Here is a 14,088-nt window from a genome sequence, read left to right as displayed (position 1 = left end):
ACAAGGCCCCATTGTGGGCATTTCCTGACAGCAAACACTGCTGAGATCCTGAGCTCCTTAATGACGCTGGGTCAGCAGGATGGGGTAAGGCCATGTGCCACCAAGGCTGATGTCCTGAGTTTTATCCCCAGACCCAACATGGGAGGAGAGAACTAACCTGGTCAAGTTGTCCTATAACTTCATACACATATGATAGCATGTGTGTTATAAATATATACGTGCATGCATACTCTTACACACGCGTGCGTGTACACACACACACACCAAACACACGGAACAATTAACTGTAAAATCTAGCTGAGGCTGTCAACTGAATGATTGCAAAACTCTACAGAAGTTTACCTTCTAGATCCTTCACATCTCATACATGTTCAGTCATTGGCAGCGTCTCTTTTTTAGTTTATTGTTAATGTATTTAACTATTCTCTAAAAATTTCTATTGACATGTATTCGTTGTATTATATATCACCATAAAGACATTTTCATAGGCGTTTGTCATCTGGTCTGACTGTGATAATGCCTCATATCCTCTCTTTCCCGTATCTCTTCCTTTTCACTACCCCAGCTAGTCCCCTCTCTTTTCTGGAAAGTTCTCCTTCCCTGATGCCACACTGGATAAAGATAGGATTCTCACACTCTCTTGGTGGTAAGTGTTTCCCCTGTTCAGTGTCAGACAGAGTCTAAGCAGACATCCAGCATAGTCTGAGGGGCAAACTCCTGTGTACACCTGCTGTGGGCTCGGATTATACCAAATTATCTCTTGGTGTTCTGTGGGTCGGTGGTGGACGTGTTTTTTTGTGTATTGACTCTGGTTGTGGGCAACAGAGATCAGCTGTAGATGGGATAAGAGATCTGAGATAGAACCTAGCTAGTTTCTAGCAACCGAGCAGAGGGGCGGCACTTGAGCATTGCCAGGTCGACAATCCTGTCTAAGAGAACTCCGTACTGCAGGCCTATGCCTTATTGATGCCCACACCTATCACCCCAGCTAGCTGGGGAACTCCTGGGCCTTGACAATGGAAACCTTTGCAACCTTTGCACCCGGTACCTGGCCTCCTGCCTCCCATGTGCCTGGTGGGTTTTTGTTAAGGATACATCACAGAACTATGGTGATACCGGGTGAAAACCACCACCAACCTACAGCTGGCCACCCTATTCCCTCCTGACCCCCCTGCTCCTCCAGCCAGCAGCCTTCTAATATCTTTCCTTTGCCATCTTTGAAATAGAACCTGCTGTGAGCTGGCGTTCACACCGAGTCCAGGAGAGAGGCCATGCAGAGACACCCGAGAAGAGGAATTCCCAGCTGTCAGGGACGCCAACGCATTTCGCTGCCATAACCACCGGTGACTTGGGAGCATTTCTGCTTTCAGGAAATCACTTGTGGTACCATGTTAGTAGGAAGTGGCCCTAGGGAGCGTGGTGGGGAGTTCACACAGAAACATGGGGGGGGAGGGATGTTCAAAAGTTGAGCCATAGTTACAGCATTAGTGAACAGTACAAGGCACTCGGTTCTGAAGTGTGCTATCTGGGTCAAGTTTGCCTGGGCAGGCGATCCAAAGGGTCGTGAAAGCAGTAATGCAAAGCAGACTTTGTGAGCTTCCTGTTTGAAGGCCATGGATTCTTTTGAGCTGAAGTTTCCTACAACTGGGAGTCTACCCACACCAGCTTCCCTGGGAGTCTACCCACACCAGCTTCCCAATACAGATCTACACCTGCCTTACCCAGGCCCAGGGCTTTGCTGGACTCCACTCTGACATCAGCAGCTAGCTGAGAAACAAACGATCCGCCCTAGTGAGGGTTGACCAGATGGCTGGAACTTGGAGAGCAAAGCCATTTTTGCTGCCTGGACAGCATGCTGGCACTTCGTTCGATCATATAAAGTGGTCACACTTTGCAGAGGGTCGCCCTGAGGCTCAGGGCAGCTGAGGGCTTGAGGAAGGTAACAGAACTATTGGGAGAATGTGGGGTTTAACCAAGGGAGTTTGGAATGCAGACAATTCCTTGTGCAGCACCACGCCTCGCCTCTGTGTGCCTCCTGCTGTGCCTCTTTTAACCCTCTCAGCAGTCCCCAGGACCATCTTCATACGTCTCTTTCACAGCAGGAGAGACTGGGTCTGATGCATTGTTCTGCCAACTCTACAATTCAACCAGTCTCCCTGAAACTGTGAAACGAGAAGGAGCCTTGATGGAGATAGGGTTTGCTGTTTTTGTTTGAGAAGACGCCTGAGGTATGCCCCTGGTATTATAAACCAAAGGTTGTCTTATACAACATAGATTGATCAGAAGGCTCCCAGCTCAGTAAGAAAGCCCTAGAAAACACACACACACACACACACACACACACACACACACACACACACACACACACACACACAGTGTATTGAAAACCCCAAAGCTGAGCTGGACAGATTTTCTTAGTTGATAAATCACTTGGCTCACAAATGTGAGGACCTGAATTAAATCCTTAAAACACATTCAATAAGCTAGGAGAATACTTGTAATTCCAGTGACAGTGAGGCGTCAGGAAGAAAAGGGCAGGTCCCTGGAAACTCACTGGCCAGCTAGCCTCGCCTCAGTAAAGCCCCAGGCCAACAAGACACCCTATCTCAAGCCAAAAAATAGAAGACACCTAAGGAATGATACCCAAGGTTGTCTACACACACACACACACACATACACACACACACATATGCACACACACATGCATACGCATACATGCATACACACATATGCATGCACACATGCACATACACATGCATACACACATACACACACACAAATGCACATGCACACACATGCACGCACACACACACGCACACACACACAGATGCACAAACAGCAAAGCCTTCAAATGCCATTCATTGTCACTCATTTGCACGGAGCACAGGCCAGGGACATTCCGGGCTCTTCGGGCACACACCAAGCACATGTCATGGTTTAAGTGGCTCACTGACTTACGGCTGCCAGTTCGTCACATGCCTTTCCTGAAATGCCCGTTTCACCCTGGGCGCCTGTCCGAGTAATGGGAACCATCTGTGAGGCAGCCATCCCACAAATAAGCTGTTTGATTCTGTTTACCCCAAAAGAAGCTACCTAGGCTTCCTGGAGCTCTGCCAGATTCCGGCGTGTGAACTTCCAGACTTTGGTTGGGTGTGCCATCCAGACAGCCTGTGTGTTTTCTACACTGGATTCTAGGGTCACGAGTCCAAGGATTATCAAGGCACATGCAATTCTCCAAAACAACATACATTATATATTGGCCTTGGTATCAGCATGAGTTAAAAAATGACATAATATCATCCAAAGTTCTCCATGTGTGCCTGCCAGTATTGGGGTGGCTGAGACACCAGGAGGCTGGTTCAGGAAAAGCCTCCTTAGGGAGTGGCCTCACACCCACGTGCCCACTTCCCTTCCTCTGTAAGATGGGCACACTCCCAAGGCAGTGTATCCCTTGAACCTCTGCACATGTGCAAGTCTCACCCTTGCTGCTGCCTGGCCTCACGGTCCGGTGAAGCATCTTGTTACTATGATATTGCTATCCGCTCTTCCAGCAACAGCTTTTTGGTTTTGTTTTGTTGGTTTGTTTTTCGAGACAGGGTTTCTCTGTATTGCTTTGAGGGTGTTGTCCTGGAACTCTATAGACCAGGTTGATCTTGGGCTCACAAGGATCCACCTGCCTCTGCTTCCCGAGTGCTGGATTAAAGGTGTGTGCCACCAATGCCCCCCCCTTTTCCCAGCAACAGTTTTAAACATTATTGGAACTGTCTCAGAAATCAGATTCCTGAGCCTCTTGGGCAGGGCCAGTTAGGACACAAAAGGAAGCCATTTTCTCTCTCCCGGGCCTGCTAAGAGAGGTAGCCACACAAGAAGGCAGAAAGGAGGTCTGGCTGGCACAGGGAGCCCTCGGCAACTCAGCAGCTGTCCCTGTGGACTGGGGGCCTGGCCTGCTATCTCTGACATTTACACATCTTACAGAATAGTATGAAATGCTTTAGCAACCTAGGGGAGGGTGATATCCCACTCTGGGCGGTTCTTTCTGCTTACTGCACATCCGGCCCGTAACAGGCCTGTCCCTGCACTCATGTGATTAGCAGGGCAAGCATTAGATATCACACCAAGGCTCTTAACTTCCCAGGGAGAACGCCCACCTCAGCTCACTGTAGTCCTCTGCTCTCACTTATCTTCAGATATTTTACATGAGACTGCAACACCTCCCACTAAAGGAACACTGTTTCCTGTCTTTCGGCTTCTGGTTTCCCCATGCGGTTTGTTTATGAACCAGAATAAGGCAGAGATGAGTGTGTCTGGACTCCCAGAGGCCGTGCTGGGCTCCCTTATCCTGTCCTGCTTCTGCCACCTGCAGGAAAAGAATACACTCATCCCGAGGAGGACAAAGCCAGCAGGAGCAGGTCTGGCCCCGCAGTTGGCCCAGGGATGGTTAGCCAGCAGGCAGGCATGCTAGATTCCCGAGGGACCTTAGCTCGCACTAACCTGCAGATTTGAGAGCTAAATGAACGGAACGTTTTCTGCTGGGATATCACTGAACTCAGCCAACAATTTTCTGTGCAATATCACGGATGCCATTTCCTTCTGGATTATAAATGGATCCTACGTAGCCTGGAGGATGAGCTGCCCGTGTGAGGAGGGAACGTCCTGGGAGTTTTGTAGCTGGAGAGGGGTATGAGGTCTCAGGACGCAGAACTGTACCTAAGAAGTTAGCAAAGTCTCCGCTGGTGGGAAAGGGAACTTAGAAATACGGTGAGAAGCAGAGGCTTACCCTGCAGGAACTGTTGGCCTCCCAGCATCAAGGCCATCTGGCGGGTCCCCTGGTCATATGTTACCCCAGCACATGTAGCATTGGCCTGAGTATCAGAGTCATCCCTCCAGTCACTGACGTGGCAAACCAGAACGTCGGGAGAACTGAGAAGTCCACAGATGGTGGGCCCTGTCAGGAGAGAGGCAGTGTGAAGGAGACCATCAGGGTCCTGCATCGCTCCTGAGCTCTGACCTGGACAGGACAGGCACACTGGGGTACCAGAGCCGTCTTTCAAATCCCTTTCCAAAGATGGCCTCGGAGGTCCCCATGTGCGGCACTGACACACTGAATGGGAGCGTGTGCCAGCTGTGGACGTCATCGTGGGGTCATGTGGGGGTTGAGATGGTCCTGGAGAGTCAGTGTTTACAAGGAGCACACAGAAGAGTCTGTGGTAGAGCCAGACCCAAGAGTCACTGACCTCATTAGATGCCCCCATTTCACGGAGGAGGAAACTGAGACAGAGCAAAAGGAGAAGTGTTTTGTTTTTCTTCCCTCGTGTCTGAGCAAAAGTGAAAGGGTTGAGGCAGGAGGAGCCCCATCGAGGAGTAGACTGTGATGGAGAGAGAGAGAGAGACAGACACAGAGACAGACACAGACACAGAGTGAGACACGGACAGAGACACACACACAGAGAGACAGAGACAGAGAGAGACAGAGAGACAGAGAGAGACAGAGAGAGGAGGGGGAAGAGGAGAGAGGGAGAAAGAGAAAGGGGGAAGGGAAAGGGAGGGGAGAGGAAGAAAAAGAGAGAGAAAGGGGGAGGGAAGGAGAGGAGACAGAGACAGAGATAAAGAGAGAGGTAATGTCTTAATGCAGAGGCTGGTGCCCTTGCCCCCTGATGCTCAGGTCAAAAGGAAACCATACAGCTTCCTCTACTAGCACTGCGTGTCCCTGTGGCAGGGACCGGTCACTTGCTGTCACACCCTCCGGTGTCAGTGTCACACACTTGCATAAACACCAGGTCACAAGGGGAGTCCCCTGAGCTCCTCTTCCTGGCAGCCTCCCCTTCAGGGCAGGCTCAGAGCCTCATTCGTTGTCACTGACTGCTCCCTACTGAAAACCCAGCCATCCACTCCACAGGGGACGGCTGGAGGCAGCTGGCAGCTTTTGTGGGGCGTGGTTAGGAGAGGAGGGGGAAAGGAGGGATTTAAAAAAAAGCTACATGACTTTTGCAGGCTGTGGTAGAGGATGTAGCAGGATTCTGTCTCCAGACCACAGCGGGTCTAGCCAAAGCCCTCTAAATTAAAACTGCCAACCACCCACAGAACCGGATGAGTCTGGAAGGACAGCCTGGAAGGTTTAGGCATGTCCCAAGGGTCCCAATTCTGGGCCCTGTATTTGAGGGTAGGGGTGGGGACAGCAAGCAGGCTGCCAACCACGGTGTCATGGAAAACAGGGCTTGGAAGGCTCGCTAACCCATGGAACAAAATGAACCTTCATATATGATCCTAGGGAAAGTGAAGTCAGGGTTTCCACACCGGAGGGTCATGTGGTCTGGTGAGTAACACAGCATCTGCAGAGACAGCGGCGCCCACGGAAGATAGGTTTAGTTCAAGGAGGCATCCTGCCTCTGGAGACAGACTTTCTAAGCATGGGTATGCAGAAAGAAGTGTGGGGTGGGGGGGCACTTAATTATTTGCCCCTGTAAACCCTAACATGAACCCACACAGTATAACCATAGGGCTGAAGGACAGTTAGGAACCAAGCTGTTCTAACCATCGTTTCAACCTAGTGGTCCCGTTCTGCGCCTGAGGGCCTGGCGTCGTTAGTAGGGTGCTTGCTTTTGTCCGCACAAGCCCCGGGGTCAATCCTCAGTACCATACACCAACACTGATAAGGTGGAAGAGGAAGGTCAGTTCAAAGCCATCCTCAGCTACTTAGTAAGATCCGACTTGAGATGAGCAAGACCCTGTTTCCAGTGGAAACAACAAAAACCAAGCGGTTTCCTTCTTACCACTACTGGCCGCCGTGAGCTCAGCTGGGCACCTTCCGATGATTGTCTCCTGGAGCTGTGAGCAGCACGAGGGACTGTCAAGTCTCCCCCACGCCCTACCCTCCCTCACGTGTTTACCTTTAGAAGCTCAGGTCTCTTCCTCCCTGCCTAGCGGCTCTACCTTTCTTTAGGGTACTCACTGGGGTCTGACACATTTTCTCACCCATCACCTTCTGTCTCCCCAGAATTCTCATCTGCACTCAAACCTTCTTTTATTAAAAATAAAAATAAAAATAAAAATAGGGCTGAGATATGGCTCACTGGCTGGTCTTCCAGAGGTCCTGAGTTCAATTCCCAGCAACCACGTGATGGCTCACAACCATGCCTAGTGAGATATTGTGCCCTCTTCTGGCCTGTGGGGATACATGCATACAGAACACTGTACACATAATAAAAACATTAAATAAAACACTAAAAATAGCCGGGCAGTGGTGGTGCACGCCTTTAATCCCAGCACTCGGGAGGCAGAGAAACCCTGTCTTGTAAATACAAAAAAAAAAAAAAAACTAAACTAAAAATAAGACAGAGTCTGATGTATCCTAGGCAGCCCCCTAACTAAATGACCTTGAACTTCGGGTCTCCCTCCCGCCTGAGTAGTGGGATAGACGGGTGTGCACCCCCAAGCTAGCTGCGTTTGGTGCTGGAGATGGGACCCAGAGCCTTATGCACACATGGCAAGCGTTCTCACAACGGTGCAGCAGCCCCAGGCCTCGTCCCATCGCTTCTGATGCTCCCAGGCGCTGCTGCCGCTGCCGCTTCCGTGGTGGTCTCGTCTTCTGCCCACTAGACCTTTCTGACACCACTGTTTACCCAGTGGCTCCCACCCTCCGTCCAGTCCACCTGGAACTTTACATCCAAGATGAGCTACGTTGCGCCCAGGTGGAGCCCTGAGCTCTCTGAGTTTCCCTCGGAACCTGGTGTCTCTGCTCTCCATCACTTACTGCAGAGCAGCCTCCCACCAGATGAGCCAGCCACACACCCTTTCTTGGTCACCAACTGTAACCAGAGTCCTCATCCTCACCCCTCTGTCACCACCCAATCTGGGCCACTTGGTCTTTTGTGTGGCTTCTCACCTTCTCTACGTGCTCCACACCCAGGTGAAACCCCATCTGTCACCTTCTCTACACTCCAGAGTAGCAGCTTCAAATGCAAATGTGGCCATGACCCTGGGCAGGAAACCTCCCAGGGCTCCCGGTGTTCTCAAGATGAAAACACTTGTTAGTGAAGCTGAAAAGGCCCCCTTGCAACCTCTCAGTCCTGCTCCTTAAGCGAGGATACATCATGCTTGTCTCCCTGCTCTGGGGATAGCAGCTAACTTGAGGTTTCTTCTCTTCATCACAACCTGACTTCTGACGCCTCCTTCTTCCTCTGCCCAGGACCCCCACCACTCTTTAAAGTGTCCCGTCCCATGTCACAGTATACACTCTATTCTAGACCCTAAGGAAATCTTCATTTCTTCCCCGGATAGAACAAAGCACTATAGGTTTGAAAAGTTGTAGTTACTTTTCTTTCAGAACTCAGTAACGACCACTTGTACCATTCTCTCTCCATACATTCTTCAGGGAGAAAAGGACAGGGGGCGTGCCGTGAGCTTCCGGCGTCCACTCACCAAGCTGACCTGATTACTGAGACCCAGACTCTGCCAGTGGTCTTCAAACCAGACGGTGTCTGCCAGCCTGTAGCCTAACACTCAGTAAATCCTACGCTAGCATCACCCTGGTCTTCTTACCTCATCTACATGCTGTTTACCTTCCAGAGAGCAGCCCAGCCTCGACTTCCCCAGAAGGCCACCGAATCCCTACGATCTCACCCGCCTTACATCACAACTCCAACGTCCCTTCCTAACCATAAGGTCACTACTCAGTGCATAGGTTTTCTTCTGTAAAAAGGAAGGGACACCCACTGCCAAGGAAGCATTGAAGATGACCAAGGGGAGAGATGCCTTCGGTTGCTTAACAACATAGTCACCGGGAGCAGAGGGGTGAGCTAGGGCACTTTGACCAAAAGTGACCTTGCCAGTCTTCCCAGGGGACAGGAAGATGCTGGGAAGGAGACACCTGAGTCAATACCACCCTGTCCCCTGAGAAGCTGTACAACACAGAGCAAATTACGTCAACACTGGAGGCCTCTGTTTTTGTTTATAAAATTGAAGACAAGCATAAAGGATAAACCAGGGTTAAAAACAGGAAGTGTTGGCACAGTCTATAACGTCGGGAAGAGGCCAGGGTTTGCACCTGACTTTGTGTGTGACTATAGCCTTCCATTTGGGCATGGTGACATCATGCTTATGAATGCAAATGCCAGGCTAGTGGTGACATCATGCTTACAAATGCAAATGCCAGGCTCCACACTGTGGTTTTTGAGTTCCCGATACCCCTGGTCAGGGCCAGTCCTCCAGCTGGCCATACCTGCTTGGACCTGTGCGAGGATGAAGCCGTCACAGCAGGAGTCACGGTCACAGGCAAGCAGGCAGAAGAGGTGTGCATCTGTCAGGGTAGTTCCCGAGGCTGTGAACACGACAGGGCTGTACAGCCCGGAGAGCACGTTTTGAAAGCCTGTTGGTTCGAAGCTCTTCTGAGAAGTGGCAGTGGATGTGTGGCCTGAAGAAAGGCAGGAAAAGTGACCCTCAGTTGAAGAACGGATAAAGAAAATGTGCATTTACACGATGGAGTACTACTCAGTGGTAAAAAGCAATGCCCATCTTGAAATCTGTAGGCAAACGGACAGAACTAGAAAAGGCCATCCTGAGTGAGGTAACCCAGACCCAGAAAGACTAATATAGTATGTACTCACTCATAAGTGGGTATCAGACAGAAAGCAAAGGATAACCAGTCTACAATCCACAGCCCCAGAGAACCTAGGCAACAAAGAGGACCCTAAGAGAGACAAACATGGATTCGCCTAGGAAGGGGGAAAAAAGACAAGATCTCTTGAGTATATGAGGCGTGTGGAGGGGCAGGAGGAAAGTGGAAGGGGAGGGAGTGGGGAAAATGTGTAACTCAGTTTTAAAATGGAACAAAAGCAAGGGAAGGCAGAAACGGGCTGTAAAGCCATCAAAGCCTGTGGGGCTGAGCCGCGCTGCGGAACATCAGTCAAGCCTGCTGAGTGTGGGGACAGTGTGGGACCCAGACAGGGCTCCCTGGGGGCACGAAGCCTCTGTACTTGTGTGGGCAGAGGGAGGATATGGCTGACACACAGGGACCTCACAGCCGTTTACCTGGACCGCGCACATCACACCCGTGAGTGTCAGCACGCCTAGGAAACTGCGTGTGCTGTCCCTGGGATCATTCCCACGTGACAACCATGCCCTGTCTGCACCCTATTCCATCTCATCCCGTGCTTACCGCTCCATGGGTGCGATACAGGTAAGCCTGGGTGCGTGGCAGTGGCAGGCATCGGATGCCAGTTATGCCATCTTGCTATGTCAAGCATCAGCGGAGGGATTTAGAGTACGTGAGGCAGTTGCAGAGCTAAGGGGTCTAGCCTCTTGCTTTCGGCCTGTCTTCGGCTCTTCCTTCCAAAGTCACTGACATATGGCCCTTCCCTGTGTGACCCACCATCACTCAGCACCTGCTGACACCTGCTCTCCAAGTAGCTTTCTATACTGTCCACAACAGCTGTTTCTAGGGAGCTCATCAGGGTCATATTCTCTCTGCTAACCCCTCTGGTTAGAAGTGGTTTGCTCTGGGGTTTGCCTGTTCCTGATTCTAGTCCCCCTTAGAGTTCCAATCTACAAACACTGTGTGTGTGTGTGTGTGTGTGTGTGTGTGTGTGTGTGTGTGTGTAGGTATAGCCTTGTTCTTGTGTTCATGTTATTTTGAGGAGACAGCCTCTAAAGCCCTTTCGTCCTGTGATGCCTAGTGAGGAGTTAAGGACACGCCACGGCTGTGTGCCCTGCGTGGCTGTCACGTCCTCAACAGTGGGGCTGGTTCCGGTGTGCACATGTGATGGATGTTTCGCCTGGATGCTTCCCCTTTCCAGATCTCCTCTTTTGGTTGGGGGCTGGGCTAGCCCACCACACAGGAGCTTCCCAACATTGGTTTCTTATGATGCGAAGGATCACATGCTCCTCTCACAGGGTCCAGGACCACACGCCTCAGCTGGGTAAGGAGAGCAGGTGATGCTGGGCATCTCAAGAAGCTAGGAGTCTCTGACGCTTCCTTCCTCCCCTACCCCAGGCTTCCGTTCTGCTCCCATTGCACACGTGACTTAGGGTGAGGGGTGGAACTGGACATGATCGCCCTTACGGAGTGAAGACTGTTTAGAAACTATGACATATGATTAGCATGTTGGAAAAAAGGACTGAGCTTAAAGTACAAATGGGAAATAGATCAGAGATGAAGAAAGCATGGAAGGCTGAGTCCAGCCTCCTTCCTCTTCCAGTACAATTGGAACACATCTTGGCTTTACACAGACAGAGAGCCAAATAAAGCAACAAGCCAATTTCTGCCCTTGGTTTAGTTTGGCAGCAAAGAGGTTCTCACTTTCCCCTGTCATCCAAATATAAACTTCCAGGAGACAGGAGGAGGCATAAGACAACAAACGAAAGTGCAATTGTATTTTTAAGTGTGCTAAAAGGCCTAATGACAGTTTTCAAGGGGCATTTTTAGCTGGGGTTACTTTATTTGTTTTGGCTTCTATTGTTGGGTTAAAACAATCCCTAAGTTTTGTTGTGCTTGAAAGTGGATGGTAGAAACAATTGCACATCTAGGAGGAAGTCTTAGCAGTCCTGGCTGTAGATCAGAGAAATCCAACACCAGGAGACTCTGTTACCCCACATACACTCTGCCCCACTGGGACAGGGATGTGAGGGAGCAAACACTGCACTTGTCCCTGTGGGAGTTGGAGGGTGGTGTAGGGTCACCTGAGGCTGGGGCCTTGGCATCTAACACTAGCTGTTTCCAGATCAAGACTGGGGCTTCAGGGCCTAGTCCATCTGCCTACAGCTGCAGTCCTCAGAGGACCCACCTCACTCCCCTCCAACCCTCATGTCCCAGATGGTGCCTCCATTAGCTGTCTCCTGGTCCTCACCCGACAGAAAACCTCATGAGAAGAAAGTAGTTGCAGACTTCTTACTCTTCCAGTCGTTGCTAAGCGGGGTTTAGAGTGGTATCAGGGGCTTCCACAGGACACCCAGATCCATACAGGACTCCTATTGGACACCCAGATCCACACAGGACCCTATTTCACTGCTACAAACACTAAAGCCTAGAATGTCTGGGAAGATTCCAGAGATCAAACAGCCAGCACTGTGGAGGTTCAGTCCACTTGGCTGTCTCCAAGACAGAAATAAGACACAGAAGTCAGAAATCCTGCCTCTCAGAACCACTGGAGAGCTTCAGTGCAGGGCAGTGGAAGGAGCCACTAGCCCCAGAACCCAGCTGCATACTGCTGGTTCTCCACTGACCCTGGAGATGAGGAGCAGGAAGCAGTCAAGGTGGGACAGAGTGTGCAGGTCACGGAAGACTTGAGACATTTGCTGCTCATCCCTCACACACTCCTAGGGGCCCAGACTTTCTCCCTGGGATGCGCGTGTTGCTTTGGGAATGCTGAGGCCCCAGCTCAGCTCTTCAGGGACTGACAGAGAGACTGAAAGGGATGGCAAGATGGCTCAGTTCGTAGAGCTCAGCTGACAGCCTGAATTTGATCTCTAGAGCCCATGTGGTGGAAGAGGAAAATGTCTTTTTCAGTTGTTCTCTGACTGTGCGTGCTGTGGCATGTATGTACCAACACACACACACATGTGCACACACAGACAGACAGACAGACACACATGCACACACGTGCACACACGTGTGAACATACACATACACGCGCACACACACGCATGCACGCTCCCCACACACACACACACACGCACACACAGATATGTTAGGTAGGTAGATAGATAGATAGGTAGATAGATAGATAGATAGATAGATAGATAGATAGATAGATAGATAGATAGAAAGCCATTTTTAAAGACACACCATGTACTAAAGAAAGTCTGTGTCCCTGAGGCCTTTCTTCAAGTTTTCATAAGGCAAAAGAGAAGGCACACGGAAAATAAGATGTGTGATATGTAGTAGAATATTTCTTGCTACTCATGTGGTTCTGGACCTTGGAGAGTTATTGAGATCCATATATCCCCACCTCCCCTCCCACCCAGATCTACCCCCTTTCTGTCTCTCACTAGAAAACAGACAGACTTCCAAGGGATAATAATAAAATAAAGTACTATGTTATATGAGAAAAGAATCTATTTTCGATAAAAGGAAAACCAAAACAGTAACAACAAAGAAATACCATTTCCATTAGCAAACATTAAATTAAAAACAGACCTTGAGATCTTTTTTTGTTGCTTCAGTCATGTGTATTTTTCACAGCAATAGTAAGGTAGATGAGAACAGATAAGCATTTAGGACGCTCCAATGAAATTTCTTACTGAAGATTAAGAACCAATCATTTTAACAGTACATGCAAGTACATATGTAGCCACAGTGTGGTGGGAGGTAGAAAGATCCCTGTCGTATGTACAACCCTCTGTAGCACCCATGCTGCCTCATACTCTAGGGGATAAGTTTTGATATTTTGTTTATGATCTAACAAATAAAGCTTGCCTGAAGATCAGACTGCAAAGCTAGACACAACAGTCAGCCACACAGTTGCACACACCTTTAGTCCCAGCAGCCACACTAGTCAGCCATAGAGGCTGGGCGATGGTGGTGCACACCTTTAATCCCAGCACTAGAGAGGAATATAAGGCGGGAGGAGACGGGAGTCAGTCAGTGTGTAGTCACACGGGACAGCATCGCCCCTTTTAAGACCTTGATTTCCACAGCCTCGGCATCTGCCATCTCCCAATTGACACACACGCACACTGCTATCATAGAGCGGTCCCAGGAGCATAGAGGTGGAAAAGAAAGCCCTTTCAGGGCTAGATGTGGATGGGGGTGTGGTCTGGCTCAGGAGACAAAAAGAGAGAGAGGAGTCAGAAGGTCCCGGAGGCATGGCTGCATGGAGCTGCTGGGACCTGCTGGAATGGCAGACATAGGCAGGATCAAGGTCTTGGCATACACGGCACATAGGCCAGGCTGAGTGGGGTGCATGTCTGATTGCATCTGAGCTATCATAGGCCCCTGGGCTCCTGCGTTATATGGTTCAGAAGCCCAGCACTGGGATAGCGACCAGAACTGATGGCTCAAATGAACTTCGTGCAGAAATCCCTTTGCAGCTGCTGAGAGGCCACTGTCTGCCAAGGGCAGGCGGGTGGGCTGAGGCTGCTTCGGGCGGGATGGGG

General features: G+C 50.2%; 1 protein-coding gene across 6 annotated transcripts in view; it reads right to left on the bottom strand.

Moving 5' to 3' along the window:
* Positions 1–14,088, bottom strand: part of Tg (thyroglobulin) — a 182,412-nt gene that overhangs the window by 116,548 nt on the left and 51,776 nt on the right. For all 6 annotated transcript variants that reach the window (XM_040730650.1, XM_040730645.1, XM_040730647.1 and 3 more), the window contains exons 26-27: positions 9,218–9,409; positions 4,778–4,945 (exon numbers count right to left, since the gene is read on the bottom strand). In XM_040730650.1, the coding sequence (XP_040586584.1) occupies positions 4,778–4,945; positions 9,218–9,409 (360 nt within the window). The remainder of the gene's footprint in view (positions 1–4,777; positions 4,946–9,217; positions 9,410–14,088) is intronic.

This window comes from Mesocricetus auratus, unplaced genomic scaffold (assembly GCF_017639785.1).
Source record: "Mesocricetus auratus isolate SY011 unplaced genomic scaffold, BCM_Maur_2.0 Super-Scaffold_100023, whole genome shotgun sequence".
In the NCBI taxonomy this organism is placed as follows: Eukaryota; Metazoa; Chordata; class Mammalia; order Rodentia; family Cricetidae; genus Mesocricetus; species Mesocricetus auratus.
This window is presented reverse-complemented; position numbering and strand designations above follow the sequence as displayed.